The sequence below is a fragment of the Erinaceus europaeus genome, chromosome 7, assembly GCF_950295315.1.
Source record: "Erinaceus europaeus chromosome 7, mEriEur2.1, whole genome shotgun sequence".
NCBI classification, from domain to species: Eukaryota; Metazoa; Chordata; class Mammalia; order Eulipotyphla; family Erinaceidae; genus Erinaceus; species Erinaceus europaeus.
The window spans coordinates 7,267,117-7,290,024 of NC_080168.1; the positions used below are offsets into that span (position 1 = coordinate 7,267,117).

Consider the following 22,908-nt stretch of genomic DNA (forward strand, 5'->3'; position numbering starts at 1 on the left):
AGGAGGGGAAGACAGAGAGGGGGAGAGAAAGATAGACACCTGCAGACCTGCTTCACCACCTGTGAATCGACTCCCCTGCAGGTGGGGAGTCGGGGGCTCGAACTGGGATCCCTACGCAAGTCTTCGAGTTTCACGCCAAGTGTGCTTAACCTGCTGCGCTACTGCCTGGCTCCCTATCATTAATTTTATAATTCTGCTGCCTCTTGCTGAAGAAGGAAACCGACAAAATCTGAGAAATAGAGAATTGCCTCTGTTCCTACATGCCAACAATTTATGTTTTTGCATTTCATCTTATTGTTTGGATCTAGTGCCCATGTGACACCTTCAGAGAAGCCAAGGCTGAGGTAAGAGGAAAGCAAACAGAAAAAGGTCAAATGAAGAAACAACTCACAGTGTTCATTTGATAGGAACTGGTGAAAGTTCTGGGATTAATTACCTGGAATGTTTGCTGATCTTATGGGGAGACACAAAGGAATAAAGTGTTCATGCTGACATACTTCTTGAAGGAAATCAAATTTATACTGGCATAAAGTCTGAAAAGAAAAAGGAACATTGAATGACTATGAGTTATACATCAAGAAAGTGAATTAAACTTAAAAATTCTGCATTTGAATCCTATACTTAAAATGACATGGGTGCTCTCGTGTGACCACAGGTTTTTTAGTCAGTTTACTGGGGTGAAATGATGATATGTAAGACATTTATACAGTTTCTTATCTCCCCATGATAATGGTACATAATTAAAAAAAGTTTTACTTTGATTTTTTAAACCTTTTATTTATTTATTGTTGGATAGAGGTAGAGAGAATTGAGAGGGGAGAGGGAGACAGAGAGGAAGAGACAGAGAGATACCTGCAGCCCTGCTTCACCACTTGTGAAGCTTTCCCCCTGCAGGTGGGGACCAGGGGCTTGAACCTGGGTCCTTGTGTGTGCCATTGCCTGATGCCTATGGTACATAATTATTAAAAATAGATTTATTATTTATATTTTATTAGGGACATAATGCTTTACAAGCCAGTTATCACCTGGATGTGATTTCTTACTAGATCTCTAGAGTCAGCCCATGCTTCAAGGGCTAGGGTAAACACTGATGCAGAAAAGCTGACATTTGAGGGGCATCTTCTTGGCATGCTATTTGTTCTCAGAGCACATCATTTATTCTTCTCTTCCCAACAGGTCTCCCTTTTCACTACCATTTTGGTTAGGACAGTGGTAAATGAAATTCAAGCACAGTTTAAAAAATTCAGTACTGTGGTTAAAAAACAAACAGTCAAATACATAGGAATGCCAGTCACATTTACGGCTTTTCTATTTTCACGAATGTGTAGGTGAAACTACCAGTGTGTTGAGACTCAGACTGTGTTTATCTTATTACTGGCATCACATAACCCTATAAAACATTCCATTTGTTCTGGTATGTTAGAACTCTATGCTGTGGTGGCTTGAGTTAATAATTTAAAAGCCTGCCACTTTAAAGAAGAGTATTTAACTTAATTTTTTTTTTACAGCCAAGTGAACAGGAGCATAATTCAATTACATGCTCATTTGTCTTCATTGAGAAAGTTCTTTCTGTTTGATCTTCTATATACCGATCATTAGGTCTGGTGGATCCTATGTAAATGGAGAGTCTGTAAACTTTATGCATAATTGGAGCACTAATGAAAAATATTCTTCCAGGAGACATTTACAGAGACGACTGGATTCTCAAAATCAAATAGCATATACTTCTGTAACTCCCCTAGTTGAAAAACAGTCAAACTCCTCAGCATGACAGGAAAGGCTGTAGGAAGATGATCATTTGAGGGTTCTTTACACTCATTATTCTTTTCTAGTTCCTATATAATCCTCCCCCGTGGGAACCAACCTTCTTCTCAGGAGTGGCGAAAGAGTAGTGGGTGGGGAGCTATTAACTGGGATGCCCTGTCTTACCGGGTTGGTCACAACGCTTCCGTGTAGGGATGTGGATCTTCAGTATGGTGTAGAAAGTAGTTCTAACTGGCCAGCTTAAGAAGCAGCAGCACACCTTGGCCAGTTACTTCCCCCTTCACCATTATTCTTCTCCCCTGATAGTGCCAGGACCTCTATTCTTTTCATATGATACTTTTCTAACCCTCACTGATGTTATTTCGATCCATGATCCTGCTGTTAAATCCCATTTTTCTTGAATTAGGACAACTTTCTCTAACCTGCAACTCAAAGAACCTTAAGTGACCAGCCTTTTTGTAATTTGGCTCATTTGCAGTCTGATTTCTTTCTATCATATTCCACACTATGGCTCAGTGACTCTCCTATTTGAGAGTGTGCAGAATCAAGATACAATATAATGAGACAATCAGGACAAATATTAATATAATACCAGCTCTTGGGTTCCACTCTCAGTTGTTCAATTCTGAGATGATACTATAGCTCTGGTCTAGGGACCACACTTTGAGATCTACTTTTCTTTTGAGAGCACAGTACTGTGGTCTCTCCTAGCACACTTTCCCTATGATGATCAGGGGAGCAGCTTTGTCCATGACTAAAGGGTTTTTGGTTAGTGTGACTTTCACTGCCAACATCAGGTCTGAGAAAACTGAACCACCAGAATTGCAGCTGAGGGCCGCTGAGACGTATTTGTTTTTCTAGCCATGGGAAGTAGATATAATTGTGAACACTTCCATTCTACCCTTTTTTGGTTCTTCTTCTTCTCCTTCTCCTTCTCCTTCTCCTTCTCCTTCTCCTTCTCCTTCTTCTTCTTCTTCTTCTTCTTCTTCTTCTTTTCCTCCTCCTTCTCCTCCTTCTCCTTCTTCTCCTTCTTCTTCCTCCTCCTCCTCTTCCTCCTCCTCCTCTTTCTTTTTCTCCTTCTTCTTCTTCTTCTTCTTCTCCTCCTTCTCCTTCTTCTTCTTCCTCCTCCTCCTCCCTCCTCCTCTTCCTCCTCCTCCTTCTCCTCCTTCTTCTTTTTCTCCTTCTTCTTCTTCTTCTTCTTCTTCTTCTTCTTCTTCTTCTTCTTCTTCTTCTTCTTCTTCTTCTTCTTCTTCTCCTCCTTCTCCTTCTTCTTCTTCCTCCTCCTCCTCCCTCCTCCTCTTCCTCCTCCTCCTTCTCCTCCTTCTTCTTTTTCTCTTTCTTCTTCTTCTTCTTCTTCTTCTTCTTCTTCTTCTTCTTCTTCTTCCTTCTTCTTCTCCTCCTCCTCCTTCTTTTTCTTCTTCTTCTTCTTCTTCTTCTTCTTCTTCTTCTTCTTCTTCTTCTTCTTCTTCTTCTTCTTCTTCTTCTTCTTCTTCTTCTCCTCCTCCTTCTCCTCCTTCTCCTCCTCCTCCTCCTCCTCCTCCTCCTTCTCCTCTTCCTCCTCCTCCTCCTTCTTTTTCTTCTTCTTCTTTTTTGGCTGGGGTTCAATGCCTGCACTATGAATTCACTGCTCCTGGCAGCCATCTTTTCCCCATTGTCGTTGCTGTTGAGAGAAATTTAGAGAGGAGAGAAGATAGAAAGTGGGAGAGAAAGATAAACACCTGCAGACCTGTTTCACTGCCTGTGAAGTGACACCCCACCCCCTGCAGGTGGGGAGCCGGGGGCTCAAACCAGGATCCTTGTGCTGATCCTTACTCTTCTCACTATGTACACTTAACCCAGTGTGCTACTGCCCAGCCCCGATTCTACCCTTTTTTGTCCCCATTAATGAAGTACTTAGTGGATTCACTCAATAGACCATTTTAAAAGGCTGCCTTTTGTTGGGTTGGCAAAGAGATGATCTTTTGACAAGAGAATAGATAGGTAAACACTTTAGGCACATAAGACAGAGAGACCAGCTTATTTATTTATGATGTCATTGCTTTCTAAAATCAAACTATCATTGTTGCACTTGGTTCTTACCTTGAGGTCCCCAGAGGAGAACATGCTGATGTAATTGTTAACCATCTTGAACACCAAGCCCCGATCCATAAACGTAAAACAGCGCTAGGAAAGGGAACATTCCAAATTCAAATATGCTTACTCCAAGGGTCATTAAAAGACTTCCGGGGGGGGGGGGGACATTAAATACACTGAAGTAAAATATGCATTTAATTAGATGTGTTCTATCATTGTTAAAAAAATAAATCTCTAAAATCTGTTTAACCATTTACCTACGTAAGGCAATTAACATACTAGATAGAGCATACAGACCAGAAAGTTATGTCCATATTTATTTAATTTCCTGAAACATCATTTGGAGTCTTGCAGTAAATATTGTAGCCTTTTCCTTTTTAAAAGAAACCTCTTTATTATTTTTTTTTATAGAAATGTGTAGTTTCTACTTGTCTATTTTTTTTAACTGCTTAGTAACATTCTACAATTGGCTTTTAGTTGTCCATTTCCACAGTTCCCTGAGGGAGGGGTGGAATAACATTCTCTTTACAGGGCAGAGGGTAGATAGCATAGTGGTTATGCAAACAGACTCTCATGCCTGAGGCTCCAAAGTCCCAGGTTCAATCCCTCGCACCACCATAAGCCAGAGCTGAACAGTGCTCTGGTAAAAAACAAACAAACAAACAAAAATTCTCTTTACAATACTGGGTAGACATGGGCTAGTCAAGTGGACCTAGAACAACCTTTTCCATTGTACTGGACTCTCAAATGTCAGATTAGCGTTTCTTTTCAGCCAAGGCAGCTTGAATATGAGGGGTGAGGGAGAGAGATCCTGAGAATTTTTCTTTAAGATTTATTTACATTTTTTTAAAAAATTATTTTTTGGGGGAAGGATTTATTTACTTTTAGGAAGAGTAAGAATGAGAGAAAGACAGAGACAGAGAGGCCAAAGGGAGTAACCACACAGTTCCATCATATCCACATGCCCAAGGATTTAACCTGGGGCCTCAGGCATGTAAGTCCTGCATGTAATCCACTGAGTCATCTTCTTGGTCTGAGATCCCGAAATTTCTATCAATGAATTGCTCATAGTCTGCTGTCAAACTCTGAGTTTGAGTCTTAAGAAAGTAATAGATTTGGGGGCCAAGTGGTATCTCATCCGACAGAGCACATATAAGAGCCTCTTATATTAATGGAAGATTATCTATAGGGTGTTTTGGAAAGCTATAGCCCATAGGCTGAAAACTAATCTACTTTTTATTTTTGCAAATAAAGTTTTATTGGAACACAGGCACATGCTGTCATTTGCACTGTCTACTGCACAGGGCCTGTGGTTGTTTTGGTACTGTAATGGCTGAGCTGTGTCGTTGTGGTAGAGGATGTCTGGCTTGCAAAGCTCAAGACGTTGTGCGTTGGACTCTCTGCAGATAAAGCTTGCAGACTTTAGAGGAAAACTTCAACCACACCAAACATTTTCTCAGTGTGGTTTAAGGAACTACCTCCCCTCCCATTTGAAATTGCATGTGAAAATATCTTTTGCAAAGAAAAAAAAAGTTCATTTTATTTCACCAAGTATGAAGGCAATGATGATTTATTTATTTTTATTTTTTTGCCTCCATGGTCATTGTTGGGGCTCAGTGCCTGCACTATGAATCCACTGCTCCTGGAGGCTATTTTTTTCCCCTTTTGCTGCCCTTATTGTTTATTGTTGTTGTTGTTATTGTTGTCATTGTTGTTGGATAGGACAAAGAGAAATGGAGAGAGGAGGGGAAGACAGAGAGGGGGAGAGAAAGATAGACACCTGCAGACCTGCTTCACCGCTTATGAAGCAACCCCTCCTGCAGGTGGGGGCCAGGGGCTCAAATGGAGAACCTTGAGCCATTCCTTGCACTTCCTGCCCTGAGAGTTTAACCCACTGTGCTCCCGCCTGGCCCCATGATAATTTATTCTATGATCAGGTCAGGATAAGTTATGAAACCCCAAGCTGCACAAAAAGACCCTGGGTGTCCTTCATTTCCCCATATATGTCCTGCCTTTTAAATTTTTTTCTTTTCTTTTTCTTCTCACTTTCTGCCTATGTTTATGTTAGATGCTTCTTTATGTACCACTCACAACTTTTTTCACAGGTGATCTCAATGGAAACTAATTCTTTTTCTTTATTTTTTTTTCCATCAGGGTTATCACCGGGGTCTTGGTTTTAGCATGGCCTTCTCTCATGAGCTGTCTTGTCAGCCCAACCCTGGATGATTTCACAGCCTAACCCAGACACATTATTCTTTCATTTTTTGAATACAGCCAACACATTGAGACTATTACAATGACAACTAGCTCAACAGCAGTATTTGCTTACTAATATGAAGCTAAGTAATCAATGGAGGTAAAAAGTCCTAATCCAGGAAATGACTATTACCAAATTCCTGGGATTATATTAGATTTATACTACCAACATCACTTGAGCACTCCCCCAAAAAGCTCAAAGTTCATCAATGCACAGATGCCAGGTCAAATGACTACATCTAGTTTTACATAAAAAACTTACTTCCTCTCTTTCCCCCTTATTTTTCTCTTCTAGTTCAAGTGACTTGTCGAATAAACTTTACAAAGTATTTCTATAATTTTCTCTGTCAACTAAATGTCATTAAAAAGTCAACTTTAAAACAATGTGTGTGTGATGGATTTTCATAATACCGTAGAATATATTGATGTTTCCCTTTATAAACTCTAAATTTAATAATGAATTCAATTTTCAGCCTGTGTGATGTATCTTAGAGACCATATTTGTCCATCACTTGTCAATTTGTTCCCTCTCTCAAAACCACTTGTGCCACCATTACCTGATAATCTTTCTTCTATGTGCTAAGTACCTAACATTTTTGTTGTGTAGAAAAAGAGCCTGGAGATAAATAACAAAAACGCTAAATCTCCCCAAAGTGGCTATTTGACATCATTGTTAAAATTATAGCCAATTTGCAGCATTACTTCAGAGGCAGAAATGCTAGAGGGAATCATATTGCTACAGTACAGTTTCTCCTTCAAAGTGTTCCTATTTATCTTTCAAAATATTTAAAAGTATTCCCATAGGAAAACATTCAAATAAGCAGTTTTATCTAACATTTGCCTCTGTTGTAGGAGACTGCAAATTGAAAAAAAAATACTTAAAAAGAGGTAGGCTGGGAGTATGGATTGACCTGTTAGTGCCCATTTTTCAGTGGGGAAGCAGTTACAGAAGCCAGACCTTCCACCTTCTGCACCCCACAATGATTTTGGGTCCATACTCCCAGCAGGTTAAAGAATAGAAAAGCTATCAGGAGAGGGGATGGGATGCGGAGTTCTGGTGGTGGGAACTGTGTGGAGATGTACCCCTCTTATCCTATGGTTTCGCCAATGTTTCCTTTTTTATAAATAAATAAACAAACAAACAAATAAATAAATAAATAAATAAATAAGAATAGGGAAGCTATCAGGGGAGGGGATGGGATGCGGAGTTCTGGTGGTGGGAATTGTGTGGAGTTGTGCCCCTCTTATCGTATGGCTTCTGTCAGTGTTTCCTTTTTATAAATAAAAATTTTTTAAAGTATTTCAGGCAGGAAAGATATACAGATGAAAATATTTATCTGATAGAGTTAGCTTTGACCTTTCATCATAAATGAAGATGTGAATTGATTCACAATTAGAATATCTCATATCCTCTCTCATGGGACTTGTATAAAATCATACCTTAAGGAACCTGGCAACACTTTGGTTTGCTCTTCTTGTTTCTTCAAGTGCATCTTTGTATTTCCAGATCACATGGTCAGACAGGATCATTACAAGATTGTCCAGTTCATTTTGGTAAGATTCAGGAAAACGTTGAGCTCGAGAAAGCTAAGGAAAGAAGAGATCATTCATTTCTAATGTGACATGTGAAACACTGGAATTTTGGAAAAAATGAACTGGTCAAACAAAAAGTCCTTCTGAAAACTTGGAAGCTATAAGACAGAAATTTTTAATTTCAGGGTCATACATGTGTCTCATGCTTTCTTCTGTTTTGGCAAATAACCTTTTCACTGAAGGGTAAACTAGAACAAACAAACTGCTAAGTATTCCAACAGTATAATAGAAATGCATTCAATAGAATATGTATAACTCCCCTGCACTCACTTTCAGGAAAATACTGGAATTAATAGTTTATTAAATATTGCTAATACTAGTGGCTTATTCAAGATTATAGCTTATGGTTTATTCAGGTATATTCCGACTACTAACAGTACTACTACAGATGGTTTATTTATGATTTTCTGACATATAGTTTTTAAGTTAATTTTATTTTGCTATATGTCTTTTGTTTTACCAGAACACTGCTCAACTCTGGCTTGTGGTGGTGCTGGAAATTGAATCTGGGACCTCTGATGCTTAGCTAATTTTAAAATAAACTATTTTCATTCTTGAAATTAGAACTCCTCCAATAATTGGCTATAAGAAATCAATGAATGAATGTCTGGGCAAATCCAGTTATTAGAATGAATGTTTTATAAGTAGTGATTCCAAGTAGTCTCAACTCCATGGTGTCCACTATAGCAGGCATCAGGGAGAATTTATAATCAAGAAATGTTAACCCCAGGTACAAAATGACTTGCCTATGAGATTGCAGGGCACACAGTCAATAAAACTTCTCTGCGACACCAAAGGCCACTCCCCTTTCCCAGGTCCTGAAATTGGTCCTTTGTTGTTTTAATTTTTTTTTTCCATTTTCACCACTACTTTACTGAGGGCTGTTGTCACAGGGTTACCCCAAGCTAGATGTCAGCATACCTTGTTCCCCACCTAATCATTATTCTCCTCTACCACATGGTACTAGATCCTCAGTCCCTGTCCTTTGTAACAACACCCTCCTCCTCCCGAGTCCATGTCTCTACTGTGATAGACCAAAGTCTACTGAGATTTCACCCTCTGTTATCCATGGCTTCATCTCTCAGTCCCACCTACGACTGAGACCATTCCTTCTGAGTTACTTTGTTTACATGACTCCCTCCAGTTTTGTCCTTTCAAGAAGAGATGAAGACTTGGTTATTTTACGGTAAAATAATGGAGGAGCAGATTTACCAACACGCACGGTAGGTGTTGTACTATGTGCACTGTGGCAGCCATGGCTGTGTACAGCTCAGACGTTTCCACATGACAAACTTGTCTGAGAAGCCCGGGAGTGGCAGTTCATCTGAATCCACTCTAGTATTCACATCTTGATTGTCCTCTTCCAAGGCAGTTCCAAGCATAAGTAATTAAGTGTGCAGAGGTCCCAAAGTCAGACCATTTGCCTAGTGCAGGCTCTTCTAATGAACCTACTTTGCACCCAAACTGTTGGCCCAGCAAAAAGAATTCCCCCTACAAGCCTCTTCTGAGCCAAACTTCCACCCTTCTCCATTTCCTCTCATAGACATCAGATCTTTTTGTCCTCTGCCTATCCCTCTCTTCGTTTGTAACTCCTTGTACTTCTAATTTTTTTCCTGACACTTAAATCTGATGGCTCTGTACTTGAAACACAACCATTCCTCCTACGTAAGAAGAAATTAGCATAAGTTGCTAAGGTGTATTAAGAAAATAAAAACTGCCGCCAATGACAGCACATTCATTAACATATCTGAAGGGGATTAAATTACCAACGATCCTACCTGGATTTTATTTGTTTCAATCAAGTGCTGTGCCATTGATTTTAGAATAATTGCAAAGAAGAACCAGGAGTGCTGTGAGAAAAAGAAAATGAAAACTCAATTCTTTTATGGTAAAACGATGACAACTCTTTCCTTTGCAACATATAATAATAAAACTCTTTATTTTAAAAAACGTATTATTTAAGCACTATTATCTTTTCTGCTTTGTTAGTGTAATCTTTATCAACATTCCAGTGGTGGAAGTAAGTGTCAGACAGTTCAATCTTCAAGACTTTTATTTATTTATGACTTTGTTTGTTTATTAGTAGAGCACTGCTCGGCTCTGGCTAATGGTGGTGCTGGGAATGAATTTGGAACTTCAGAACCCGAGGCATGAAAGTATTTTTGCACAAGCATTATGGTATCTCCCCAGCCCATCTTGAAGAATTTTAAACTAAAATAAGGTATGAAAGAGGTATGACTGATTTGTTACTTAAACTCAACTTAACTTTAACAAAACTATTTAAGTAACTAATTAATTTTGAATAAAAATCATTGCCAATCATTCCCTTAATACAAGTTTGCTAATGTCAAATAACTCTTGTGTGAGCAAATTATTTGTTTAAAGTTTCCTTATGAATCTTCTCATTCATTTTATTCAGTAGATATAGCTGCATACCAATTTTGGTGCCAATATTACACATTGAAGCAATTATTTAGCTTTGTCTGCCACTGAATTTTATACTGGAGCACCCTGTGTGTATTCTCCTGTAAATGGCTTTTTTATTTTTTTTTTGCCTCCAGGGTTATCACTGGGGTTTGGTGCCTACACTATGAGTCTACTACTCCTGGAGGCCATTTTCCCCCCATTTTTGTTGCCCTTGTTGTTATTGTTGTTATCACTGTTGTTGGATAGGACAGAGAGAAATCAAGAGAGGAGGGGAAGACAGGGAGGAGGAGAGCAAGATAGACACCTGCAGACCTGCTTCACCGCTTGTGAAGCGACCCCCTGCAGGTGGGGAGCTGGGGGCTCGAACCGGGATCCTTAACGCTGCCAGTGAGTGCACTTCACACAATGTGCGCTTATCCAGCTGCACTACCATGCACTTTCCCCTGTGATTGTCTTTTTTCATTCAAAACATTCTGTTTTGAGGCTTGTTTGTCCTGAGTCATATGGCTGTGGGTCTCCTATTCTCCCCAGAGAATGCCTTGGGTTGTCAAAAAAAATTCTGTTGCATTTTTTTTTTTTGCAAAGAAATATATACAAATATACATCCTGACTTTTCTGACAACCTATACATAACCACAATTTACTTATTTGCTCTATTGTTGATGAACATTTAAATTCTCTCCTGTTTTAGTATGATACAATCCATGAAGCAGACAACATTTGATAATGCAGTCCTAGTTATGACTAAAAAATAGAAGAGGCTTTAAGCTTTAAAAACGCAGTTTTGGCTTAATAAAGGAGTGGTTTCTTAGTAAAAGGTAATAGAAATGATTACTTAACATAAAAATAAAAATCATGAAATATTTAGTCAAGACAAGGGGCACTGTTAAAATTGTCTTTAGGAGTCGGGCAGTAGCACAATGCTTTGCACCACCTGTGCTTAACCAGCCCTCATTCTATTTATTAAGGCAATCTTTTATGTGGTTATTTATACCTTTTGCTGAATAGTCTCATAGTCTACAATTTTAATATTATGCTTTTGCTAGAAACTATAAAAGAAACCGTCAAAAAATATCACACCAAAGTTTTTTACCCCAGTGCCAGCAATTAAAGGGCCATCTTTGGATTCCTTACCTTTAAGACATGCTTTACTGTTGTTGAGTCATTTGATTTCAAAAGACCAGTCACATTCTTAGCCAGTTCCTCATGTATGGTCCTCTCTTTGCATGTCCTAGTCTTGAACACAAACTGAAGACAATCCAAAAAAAGGGGAAACAAGTTAAACACTTCAAAAGTCAAAGCCTCAAACATTACAAAAGGCAACAACTCATATCTCAAAATTTTCTGCTCATGCTGGATTTTGCCATGAAATACACGGAGGCCCAATGATCAGTGTAGTACATACCTGTTCCTACTTAGGGCTTTGTACAGGTAGGGCCCGGCTCACCTTAGCTCTCCTTGAAACTCTTTCTCTCTCTCTCTCTTTTTAAAAATTAAATCAAGGGGAGTAGGAGAGCCATTTTAGAAGGTTCAAGGAGACATGGAGGGTGTGGATCCACCTACTTAGGACACATTTCCCATTCTTCTTCCACTGGTAACGGGTGGCATGGTAGCAATTCTTCATCCTGAAAGGGTAGAGCACCCACTCAAATAGCCAAGTGGGGAAGCAGGTGTCTTCCCGAGGCCAGTAGGTGAGCTCCCCACAAGCCCAGACTCTGGGGTCTCATGCTTAGATACAACTAACACAGGGTCCATGAACACTGGCCTTAATAAGATAACAAATGATGCTCATTTGTTTATATCAAAAGATTGGTTTGGGCATGTACCACCAAGTGCACGTAATGGATCCCTTTCCAGTATTCATAGATCGAAAGATCAGTATCACTCAGGCACATGTATTTCAAGCAGGAATGCTTATTGATGTATTATAATATTTTACTTATCAGCCAGGTTTGCTTCAAGGAAGATCAGTTCTTTATAATATTCACAATTCAGACTTCATTATAATCAAGAGCAAAGGCAGACAAGAAACTTGCTCAAAGCAGAGCATATCCACACTGAGATCTTTGACCTTCATAGCATATTTTACAAATCATCTGAATGGGGTCCACCTTCTCCAAATTTGCTCCAAAGGAAAAAGACAAAGCTAGTAACTGCACAAAGCTGGCTAGAATCAAGAGTACTGTGAACCTTCTCCTCTGAGTTATAACTATTTGAGGACAATCTGTGAACTAGCTAATCTCAAGCACAGTTATTCAGCCACAAGGGCATTGAAATTCACTCTGAAGTATTTTCAGTTTTACATGTTGGCTCAAACATGTTGGCATCATGAAGTGATTTAAACCATGGCAGGTAATTAGATTGAATGTAGACATACATCACTGAAAGAAAAGACATACTGTGTGTGTGCATTTTGGATTTTATAAATGGAATGAGTGAGTAGCAGTCAGTACCACTGAACTTGAGATGGTATTTAGTTTACTTCTCCATAATTGTCAACTTTTCATATATCATATCTTTCAAGGACATCAAAGTTTTGGTAGCAGTATTAAGTTTACATTATACTCTCAGGGAAGGAGCCTAATATCTGTTTATATGTTACAGAGTATTTCTCTTCCCACTGAGGGCAAAAATGTCGGAACCCTTGGTGAAGGTGAGGCTGTCAGCCATTTATGAGAACAGTCCAATCAGAAAAATCAAAGATTTGGATATTCATCTAGTTCCTCCCATCCCAACACAGTTAAGAAAGTCTGATTGCTCAAGTTTATTATTGAACCTTGACTAGAATTTAATTTCCCACTTGCTAGCTTAATGCACTTTCCAGGAGGAAACTCCAGATGGTTGTATTTATCTGACAATATTTATTTTGTGTATGTGAAAATATGTTTTTAAAACATCTTTAGAAACTCTCATCAGTTTGATTTTCCAGATAGGTACAACTGAACCACTGAAGAAAACTAATAAGTAATCATGAATACACTAAGTCAGATGGTCTCATCAGGTTATTTGAAGCAGTTTGGTTATAAATAAAGGCCAAATCAGGTTGAATACATATCTCCTAGCATATCACAGATAGAACCCTGATAGCTGACTCAGGGTTCGCAGAAAGAACTAGTGGGACTTTAATATACATTTTCAATGATTCTCTTGGAACAAGGTAAATAATACTTGTACTGAAATATAGATGTCTGTTCATACTATGGGCTGGGTAATTTTGTTCTCCCAGTCTCTTTGATCCAAGCATTAGAGGGGAGAAGGCTCCATCAGCGATGGTGTTGAATGGAGAATTAAACCAAGATTCTGCAAAAGTAAGCCCTGACTACCTTAAACATAGAGAAAACTAAAGGACACAGTAGGTGGAACTGGGGTTCTGCAATTTAAATGTGGTTTTCAGGGTTATCTCTGGGGCTCAGTGCCTGCACTATGAATCCCCTGCTCCTGGAGGCCATTTTCCCCATTTTGTTGCCCTTGTTGGTGTTATTTTTGCCATTGCTGTTGTTGTTGGATAGGACAGAGAGAAATCAAGAGAGGAGGGGAAGATAGAGAAAGGGAGAGAAAGAGAGACATCTGCAGACCTGCTTTACCGCTTGTGAAGTGACCCCAGCCCCTGCTGCAGGTGGGGAATTGGGGGCTCAAACTGCCATGTTTGCTTAACATAGTGTGCTACCACCAGGTCCCCTGAAATGTAGCTCTTATGGGGTAAAATCATATCATAGAGACATTATTGGGCTGTAACTATTTTTGGCATATGGGCTATTTAAAAAAAGGGTACATACTCATAATTAGGTATTGAGAAGATAACTAGCATTTTTTAGCAAGTAGAGATTATATAAATATAAACTGTAAGAAAACCTCTGATTGACGGTGTTTCAGGAGTTGACTTTGGAACTCCTGGATGGGTCCAGTCCAATGAAATAATTTGGTCTGGCACTTCCAAGGCAACTGAAGCTTTTTACATAGTAACATTAAGTTAATTTTTAAGTTGATGGTTTTGTAGGACCCATGAATGATGATATAAATATACATACGGCAGAAAAAAGATTCCCCATTTCTGCTCTAGAATGAAATTCTGAACAATATCCTAGGAGCATTTCTTGTATAAGGTTCTAGTATAAAAAGACCCCGAATTATTCTCCAGTCACTTCTGAGACATTTAAAATACAGGAAGATATATCTGCTTCTGTATGTCCCTGGAATTTGTCTTCTTAATTAATTAAAAGTCTATGTATCAAAAATTTAACTTATGAACAGGAAAAATAGAAATGTGGCTCCTTTGAGTATCATCAAATTTTATAAAGCACTTCTGATTTTAGCTGGATGGCTTTCTTTCTTTACATTGGTGAAGATGACATTCAGGCAGGATCAATACAGAGCAAATATCATCCCAAGTTCAGTGGCATTAATTCACAGGCCAAATGACAATGAGAAGAGAGACACATTCAAGTGAACACCAGACAAAGACCACCAGGAGAAGCAGTGCACATGGATGGAACGGGCTAGTACTTCATGCTAAAGGAAAAAGGACTTAACATACCAGAGGCAGGTACAAATATACAGTAACTGGGAAAATGAAATAATGCCTGAGAAAACAGTAAAAAGAACTAAGAGAAACATTACAGAAGAAACAGAGAGCATTCAACAAACTAACGGGGGGGGGGGGGGGAGAAAAAAACCTAAACTAAAAACTTTCTATAGATCGTCAGAAGAATTTCATTTATTGTAAGCAGACTGCAGACGGATCATACATAAGTTCTCTCCTCTTGGTTTGTTGTCTTGGCCCATATAAAGATTCATTTGTACATGTACACATTATGCTATACATTTAAGCAACAGAGGATTGATTTCTGTGTTGGTGCTGTCCAGTTAAAGGGGAGAGACTTCCCACTTGCTGCAGACGGGAAATGAGGCAAGCTACATAGAGCAACTGGGTGGTGGGGGGGCGTGACTCTTGTCCAAGGGGGCAATTTCATACCTTAATGTATGACTGGACCGAGTGCTCCAGCTGCTCCTCATGGCACTTGGCCACAATGTCAGTCAAACCCTGGAAAAACAAAGCTGTTCAGTGCCTTTCCTGGAGATGGCAGGAAAAGACCACTTGGGACGTCACTAGAGTGCTTGACAAATGGGATACTTAATAGGTGCTGACTCAAAGAAAGAACCAATTTCACCTCCCTTCTTGTTCCCCTTGTCCCTCCATACTGGCCATTTAACACGGATCACACCGGCTAGCCATATCCAATCTCTGAACATGAAGATGTAAGCCGTGTCTTGTGTTAATAATGTCACACTGAAGACACTGCCCTCCACCCCCATCAAGTCCAAGGTACTAATGTGGTCTCTGTGTTTCTTAATATGTTGAATGCCTTGTGAAAACTCAAGATGGTTAACCTCTATGAATTCTCACACTTTTTCTTTGATAAGTTTGCTGTTGACTAACAGGCAATCTACGTGTTTATGGAAAAAATGACTAAGGTTAAGATGCCGGTTTGCATTTGATTTTTCTTAGCTGGGATTTGGTTTCAAGAAGCAGGGTGAGAATCTAATCTCTGGAGAGATTTTTCTTCCCACATTAGCTTATTTACATTAATTCTTCCATAGCTGGGGTGCTTAGGGAGACCTCAGAATTTCAGGAGAGCTATCAGCTGAGATATTTAGAAGTCTTGTCAGCACACTTACTCATGCTGAAAAGAAGCATCAGTGGAGGCAGAGTTAGGGTTAGTTTATCTGAAAACGAACTGGCTGTTTCTAGAACTGGTAGATTGCCCCACAAAATCTGACCCCAACTGAAAACATCCAGGTGTCTTTCAACATGTTATCTACCCCTGTCTGGAAGCCATTTCTTTCTGTCTTTTTTCTGTTTTATTTGACAGGACAGGGAGAGGGAGAGGGAGAGGGAGAGGGAGAGGGAGAGGGGGAGGGGGGGAGGGGGAGGGGAGGGGAGAGAGGGGAGAGGGAGGGGGATGAGGGAGGAAGAGGGGAGAGGAGGGGGAGGAGGGGAGAGAGGGAGGGGGAGAGAGGGGAGAGGGAGAGAGGGAGAGGGAGAGAGGGAGAGAGGGGGAGGGGGAGAGGGGGAGGGGGAGAGGGGGAGGGGGGGAGAGGGGAGGGGGAGAGGGGGAGAGGGGAGAGGGGGAGGGGGAGAGGGGGAGAGGGGGGAGAGGGAGAGAGGGGGAGGAGGAGGGGTAGGGGGAGAGAGGGAGAGGGGGAGGGGGAGGAGAAGAGAGGGAGAGGGGGAGAGGGAGAGAGGGAGAGGGGGAGAGGGGGAGAGGGAGAGAGGGAGAGAGGGAGAGGGAGAGGGAGAGAGGAGAGGGGGAGAGAGGGAGAGGAGAGGGAGAGAGGAGAGGGAGAGGGAGAGAGGGAGAGAGGGGAGAGGTGAGAGAGGGAGAGGGAGAGGGAGAGAGAGATCTGCAGACCTGCTTTGTCGCTTTGAAGTTCCTCCCTATAGGCGGGTGGTCCAACCCGGATCCCTGAGCATGGTGATATACATGCTTAACTGGGTGCACCACTGCCTGGCTCCCATGTTTAGATTTCTATAAATGACAACATTTTAGGGGTGGGGGAACATCTCAGTGGTTTTGAGTGATTAAGGTCATAGGGTGATGAAACACCAGGAGAGAGAGCTTAGGGATGGGTATGCTTTGCATCTTGACCCTCTATATTGTGACAGTGCTCCAGAGTTGGGCAGGGCATTGTCACGGTAATAAACTATATAAATATTACTTGAGATATCCAGTATTTCTCACAAACTGCATATGCTTCTACCATCATCTAGACATCAACTTTATTTCAAAAGCAGGATTTTATAAAAAAAAAAAAAAAAGGACTAAACATTTTCTCTAGTGTTAATAACAGCTGACTATAGAAGCTAAGAATTCAAGAGTGAGAAATACTTATGTCCGACATGGCATTCTAAGGAAAAGCAAGAATACGTCAGTCAGGTCGCTGTTCAGTGATCATCAAAGTTCTGTGAGGTCACAGGTCACACGGTCTCCTCTCCTCAGGCTGAGTCATGCACACCTGGTCACCGTTGTATTGATTTCATCTTCCTCGTTCTGCACCAGAACCTTGAAGAGCTGATTCAAGATGATAGGCAGGAAGCTCATGATTGCTTGAATCTTTTCCACATTCAGTAAGTTCTAGAATGTGTTGGGGAGGGTAGGTAGAGGAAAGGACACCGGTTAGTTTTACAGCACATTCTGCTGCTATTTCTTATAGCCGGCATATGAATGCATCAGTTCTCCTTTTTATCTGGCTTTATTCTTCATTGCATTGAGCATAGACATAGACATGGGGATAATATTGCAAGCATGTGGTTTAAGATCCATTGGTTCAGGTTTAGGAGACAGCTTCGTTAGTAAAAGGAGTGGAGCCTGTGAATGGAGTAGAGACTGGTGGAGGGGACCTGAGTTGAATCCCCAGCATATTTGAAGGTTCCATGGATGATGGAGCATTGCAACAGTCTCAGTCTCTCTTTCTCTCTCTCTCTCTCTCTCTCTCTCCCTCTCCCTCTCCCTCTCCCTCTCCCTCTCTCCCTCATCCCCTTTTTCCCTTCTCCCCTCTCTCCCTCCTCCCCTCTCTCCCTCCTCCCTTTTCTCCCTCCTTTCTAAGTATGTAAAATGAGAAAATTGAGCAGGGCAAGGGAGAGTCATTTGACAGTATCCCAACGTCTGAGGTGAGGTCCTTGGTTCATTCCACAGTATTGCATACAACATCAACTGAATCTGATTTCAATTTAATTTTCTTTTGAAAAGACTAATATTTGCTTGCTTTTAAACCTGAAGATAAAAAAAGAAAAAGCCAGGTAAAGAAGGATGAATATAGGATAATCTCACTCATGGGACAGAAGTTGAGAAATAAGAACAGAAAGAGGGAATACAAAGTACAACTTGGACTGGGCTTGGTGTACTGCGCTGAAGTAAAGGATTCTGGGTGAGGAACAGAGGGGGCCTTCAGGTTCTGGAGCTCGATGGTGGAGGAGCACTTGGGCTGGAGTGAAGGAAGGTGTTTTGCAGAAAAATGAAAACTTATACACAAGTACCAGCAATTGTATTTACTGCAAATCATTAATTCCCGCCTCAATAAAAGTATTTAAAAAAACATTCAGGAATTATAAAATGGAATCTATAACTCTCTGAATTGACGAGGCATGTCAACATCTTCAATAACTATCATCTCAATGGAAAACATAAAGCTGTCTTGGGCCTATTCCTGCCTGGTCGACCACGGACACCCAGAATGGTGTGATTACCTTACAGGAGCGGACAAAATTCGAGGTAGGTGACTGAGACATATCTTTTTCTCTTTTTTGGCACTGTTGGAAAAATGCATTCACACGAGGATCCTGGAAGAGCAAGAGAAAGATTTATTTCTAGTGAAATGCTAGCTGTGTCAGCAATTATCATGATGGGAGGTGAGCATGTCTGTAGCACTGTTGCTTCCGGTAGAAGAGCTTTCTCAGGAAGCAGTGTGACAGTTTTTATCACCGCCCACCCCTGTGGCACCATTTAGGAGGTTCAACTCCAAAGCCTGAGCAGTAAAGATGGAGTAGTGGACAGGGAAAATCTGGTCCTTTTCTCTGAGCTATGACAGAACTCACCACGATTACTGCCGCAGAGCTACATGGCCCAAGTAGATCAGTGCTTCAACAAAAAGCAGAATGACATAAAGGTGTGCAACAACATGACACAGCATGTTTGTGAGTTCAAGGAACAGGAGTAGTTCTCCCAAGATCACAGATAGGGGTTGACTATTATTGTTATAACTATCTATATTTATATATGTTTGCCTACTTTTTTCCCTATGATCCTGCCTCCTCTTCCTTTTTCAGTCACACTTCCTACTGCTGAGCGTCCTTCTCTCCCCACATCCCCCATTTTCCCCCTCTTCTCTCTTTGGGTCTTGATGGAATTGGAATTCAGAAGCCTTTAGTTATCATACCCTAACGTTTGCTTCTCTGGGAGTATGAACCAAAATTCTTTATTGGGTCTAGAAAGTGGAAGGTCTGGCTTCTATAATTGCTTCTCCACTAGACATGGCCATTGGCAGGTTGATCCATACCCCTGGCTTGTTTCTATCTTTCCCTAGTGGGGCAGAGCCCAAGAACCCTTTTCTGTTGGGGAAGGGACTGGGAACTGGATTTAAGGTAAAGGTCAAAGCATGTATTTATTTATTTATTTGATAGGAGAGAGAGACAGTGAAAGAGACAAGAGCACTGAAACTTCTACTGGTGCTGCAGAGACCAGGCTCTAACCTGCTTCCCGCACATGGTAAAGCAACACACTATCCAAGTGAGCTGTTTACAGACCCTACAGACATGCCACCTTTCTAACACTTGGCGATTGCCACTAGAAGCTAGCTGAAATCCAAGCATAATACTATCGTGACAAATCTATTTCTTTTCTTTTCTTTTGTTCTGTGGTTCATGGGATGTTGAGGGTGGTGTGACAAGTCAGAATTTAAAAAGAGAGAAGATGCTTCACTTAAACCACATACAGTCTTGTAAACAAACACCATCTCAATAAAAGAAACAAAGGCCATTATCTCTCTCCTGGGGCCATCATAAAATCTTAGACTGACATTCTCCCACTCAATCACTTTTTTCTTCTGACACCAATGGAATGGTGAGTCCTCTCTTATCAACAGGTGGCGTTAATAAGATGGTGATTCCATATGCTAAGGATGCTGGCACGGCAACCACACTCACCTGAGTATTCACTGTTGAAACAACAAATGTAGAAACTCTGAAGAGTGGTTTGCCACTGTCAACCCATTTAATGTCACTCCCGCCCTGCTGCAAAAGAAATAATCAATCAATCAATCAATCAATCAAGTGAATGACTGTCACTGTAGCAATTTGTGAGAGTCTGTTGAGCTAATAGTTATCTGCCATCCTGATACATTAAACTCCTGAGTTTGTAGAGGCATAAAAAAATTAAATATACAAACACATTTGTACATTTAACAATGTGGGTAAATGAGACTTAGGTGTTATCAAGGGATCATTTTGTTCTTTACTGGTAATGAAGGCATTTGAGACATTGGGGCCTCACGTGATTCATAACCACTGTGGGTGCATCCACTGCAGTGAGGCCACTTTCAATGGAACAAAGAACAGAACCTCATGCCATTGAATTCAGGTCATTCTCTCCGACCCCCTGTAATCATATACCATGAAATACCTTTCCACTCGTAGAATCTTGCAAGCTTAAATAGTTGGGAGGCAGGCTGGCTACTACTGGGATGTTGTACTCCTGAGAAGCTATCTGGTCATGTTTCATCAGAGGAAGCCAAGCATATCCAACTAGGCAAAGAAACCAGAGAAAAATTTTTTGAGCCCAGACCTCCATGGTGCGGAGTCAAGAGAAAGCTATTCATTGTTTACAGACACAAAACTTGGATGAAACATCTAGGAAATCTGAGTTTTTGAAAACACTTTTTCCAACTCAGGCCAAACAGATGACAAAAAGATGACCTGAGACTGTTCCCTGTTACTACCTGATGTTTCCAGAGCCTCCTTCTTTTTGGCGTTAGCTTTTGCATTTATGTCACAGGTGACATGATAAAATGAAAACAAAATATGATGCTTTTCATGGAGTTGTGTCGGTAGCTCAATTTTCACCTGCAAGGGGGGGAGAAACAACAGTTGAACTGAGATTAAATTGTTTGCACAAGTTCAGGGCAAGGGAAAGCAGAGACACCTTGGCCTTTAAAAACTTCTTTATTTGAAATCTAGGACAATGCTGAGTAGTGTTATCTGTAAGGGTTTCACTCTCAAGACACAGCCTGCTAACAATAATGTGTTCCAATGTTGATTTTTTAATAATCTATCTATTGCAGTGAATAATGAAGATTTCGAATACTCAGCTTTTCATAGTAGGTAACTGCTGTCACTGGAATGTAGATGTGACACACATGTGTACAGATAAACATAGAAGTATATACATATAGTTGTAAATAAGACATGGGTTGAGGAGCTATCCTCAAGGGTTCTAAATTGAATCAACAGTAAGTCCTTGTTTCCCAAAGTGAGTAGATGGTCCATTTACAAAACCATCACTTCGGAGCTCATTAGAAAGGCAGGATCTTACATTCCTCTCCAGACACCTGGTACTAGAATGTGCATGTTAATAAGATTCTCCTGGCAATTCAGACGCACAGTGCTGAGCAATATGACAGTAGTAAATGATGTAATTCAGGCATGCAATCTAGCTCTTTCAAAAGACCCATGTTGGATTACCAATGAAAGTCATTTCTAAACCTTCATTAATGGAACACCTGCCAAGGCCTGTCCTTTGTCTGCAGTGCAGTTTAGGGAAAGTATTTATAATTGTGTACATCTTGAGCTACTCACCTGTCTCTCTAGGGGGAGGATCAGGGAGCAGGAGAGGCCTAGCCCTTACCTCATCTGAGAAATCTGGATTCTGGGAGTGGTGCAGCACTGCTGTGTAGGCAGCTGAGGTGAAGAGGGGCCCTCCAGGTTTTCCATAAATACACTGTTGAAAAGGGAAGAGTTGAATCATTATGCAAGTCTGGCATTTACCCTGAGCATAAAAATGACCCCAGCTCTTCAGCCACTGATCTGGGAATAAAGACACATTTTGTGAATTTGCCAGCCTTAGTTGACAGGTCATTAAACTTCAAGTCCCCTGACCTACTGAAGAACACTGGAAGGCTTTAATGCAGGCTGTGGATATTTTATCAATAAAGAACACCTCAATCAGCTCACTACCTAGCTTTTGGTGGCCAGGAAAGAAGAGGTAATTGGTTCGATTCTGATCATTGCATAGGAATCCTGCTCTGGTCTAGAGTTTCAGACACGCAGCCCAGGGTGATCACAAGGTTGACCCTTAACCTTTAATGCCAGGTTGGAAGGGCAGGGATGGCCCCTGGCTCCACACATTGCTTAGTGAGTTACTGTTACGTGTCAGTCCTTGATCAGGTTTGGGGGTAGGACTGGGCATTTTCTATCATTTAGCTGGAAAGGCTCCCTCGTTTACGAGGCCTCAGCTCCTTCTTTTGCAGTGTCTCAGATCTCTCTGTGATTCTTAGGTCTGCAAGGAAGAAACACCCACACACTTGAAATTGCTCCTCTTTCCTGGAACTCATGCCCCAGATCCTTTCTCTAGCAGCTTTGGGGGAACCCTCTGCCACCTCCTCATCCCCTTTCTCTACTTGATATCACATTTCACTCTGTCATTTGGGTCCCAATACTAATGCTGTGGGAACCTGTGGGTGCTGAAAGTGTCTCAAGACTTCCAACTCTTCATCTTCACTATTCTAGCCTTTAGGTCCATGATTGGTCAACAATTTTTTGGCTTTGTATGTTAACTTTCTTTTCAGCCATCAGGTTCCAGATGCTAGCAGGATGCCACCAGACTTCCCTGGACAGACAACCCCACCAATGTGTCCTGGAGCTCCACTTACCCAGAGCCCTGCCCCACTAGGGAAAGAGAGAGGCAGGCTGGGAGTATGGATCTACCAGTCAACATTTAGGTTCAGTGGGGAAGCAATTACAGAAGCCAGACCTTCCACCTTCTGCATCCCACAATGACCTTGGGTCCATACTCCCAGAGGGATAAAGAATAGGAAAGCTACCAGGGGAGGGGATGGGATATGGAGTTCTGGTGGTGGGAATTGTGTGGAGTTGTATCCCTCTTATCCTATGGTCTTGTTGATGTCTCTTTTTTTAAATAAACAAAAAATAAAAAAAGAAATTATTCTACCAAGCCCCCCCCCCCCCAAAAAAAAAAAAAGACTTTTCAAGAATTCTTCTTCTCTACTTTGCATGAGATATCCTAC

At 41.0% G+C, this 22,908-nt stretch overlaps 1 protein-coding gene across 3 annotated transcripts in view; it reads right to left on the reverse strand.

Annotated features, from left to right (window-relative positions):
* DOCK10 (dedicator of cytokinesis 10) overlaps positions 1–22,908 on the reverse strand; it is a 309,226-nt gene that overhangs the window by 59,884 nt on the left and 226,434 nt on the right. For all 3 annotated transcript variants that reach the window (XM_060193683.1, XM_060193682.1, XM_060193684.1), the window contains exons 19-30: positions 21,510–21,602; positions 20,605–20,728; positions 20,289–20,410; positions 19,814–19,900; positions 18,359–18,451; positions 17,126–17,246; positions 15,086–15,168; positions 11,248–11,361; positions 9,465–9,536; positions 7,534–7,680; positions 3,844–3,927; positions 437–533 (exon numbers count right to left, since the gene is read on the reverse strand). In XM_060193683.1, coding sequence (XP_060049666.1) covers positions 437–533; positions 3,844–3,927; positions 7,534–7,680; positions 9,465–9,536; positions 11,248–11,361; positions 15,086–15,168; positions 17,126–17,246; positions 18,359–18,451; positions 19,814–19,900; positions 20,289–20,410; positions 20,605–20,728; positions 21,510–21,602 — 1,237 coding nt within the window. The remainder of the gene's footprint in view (positions 1–436; positions 534–3,843; positions 3,928–7,533; positions 7,681–9,464; positions 9,537–11,247; positions 11,362–15,085; positions 15,169–17,125; positions 17,247–18,358; positions 18,452–19,813; positions 19,901–20,288; positions 20,411–20,604; positions 20,729–21,509; positions 21,603–22,908) is intronic.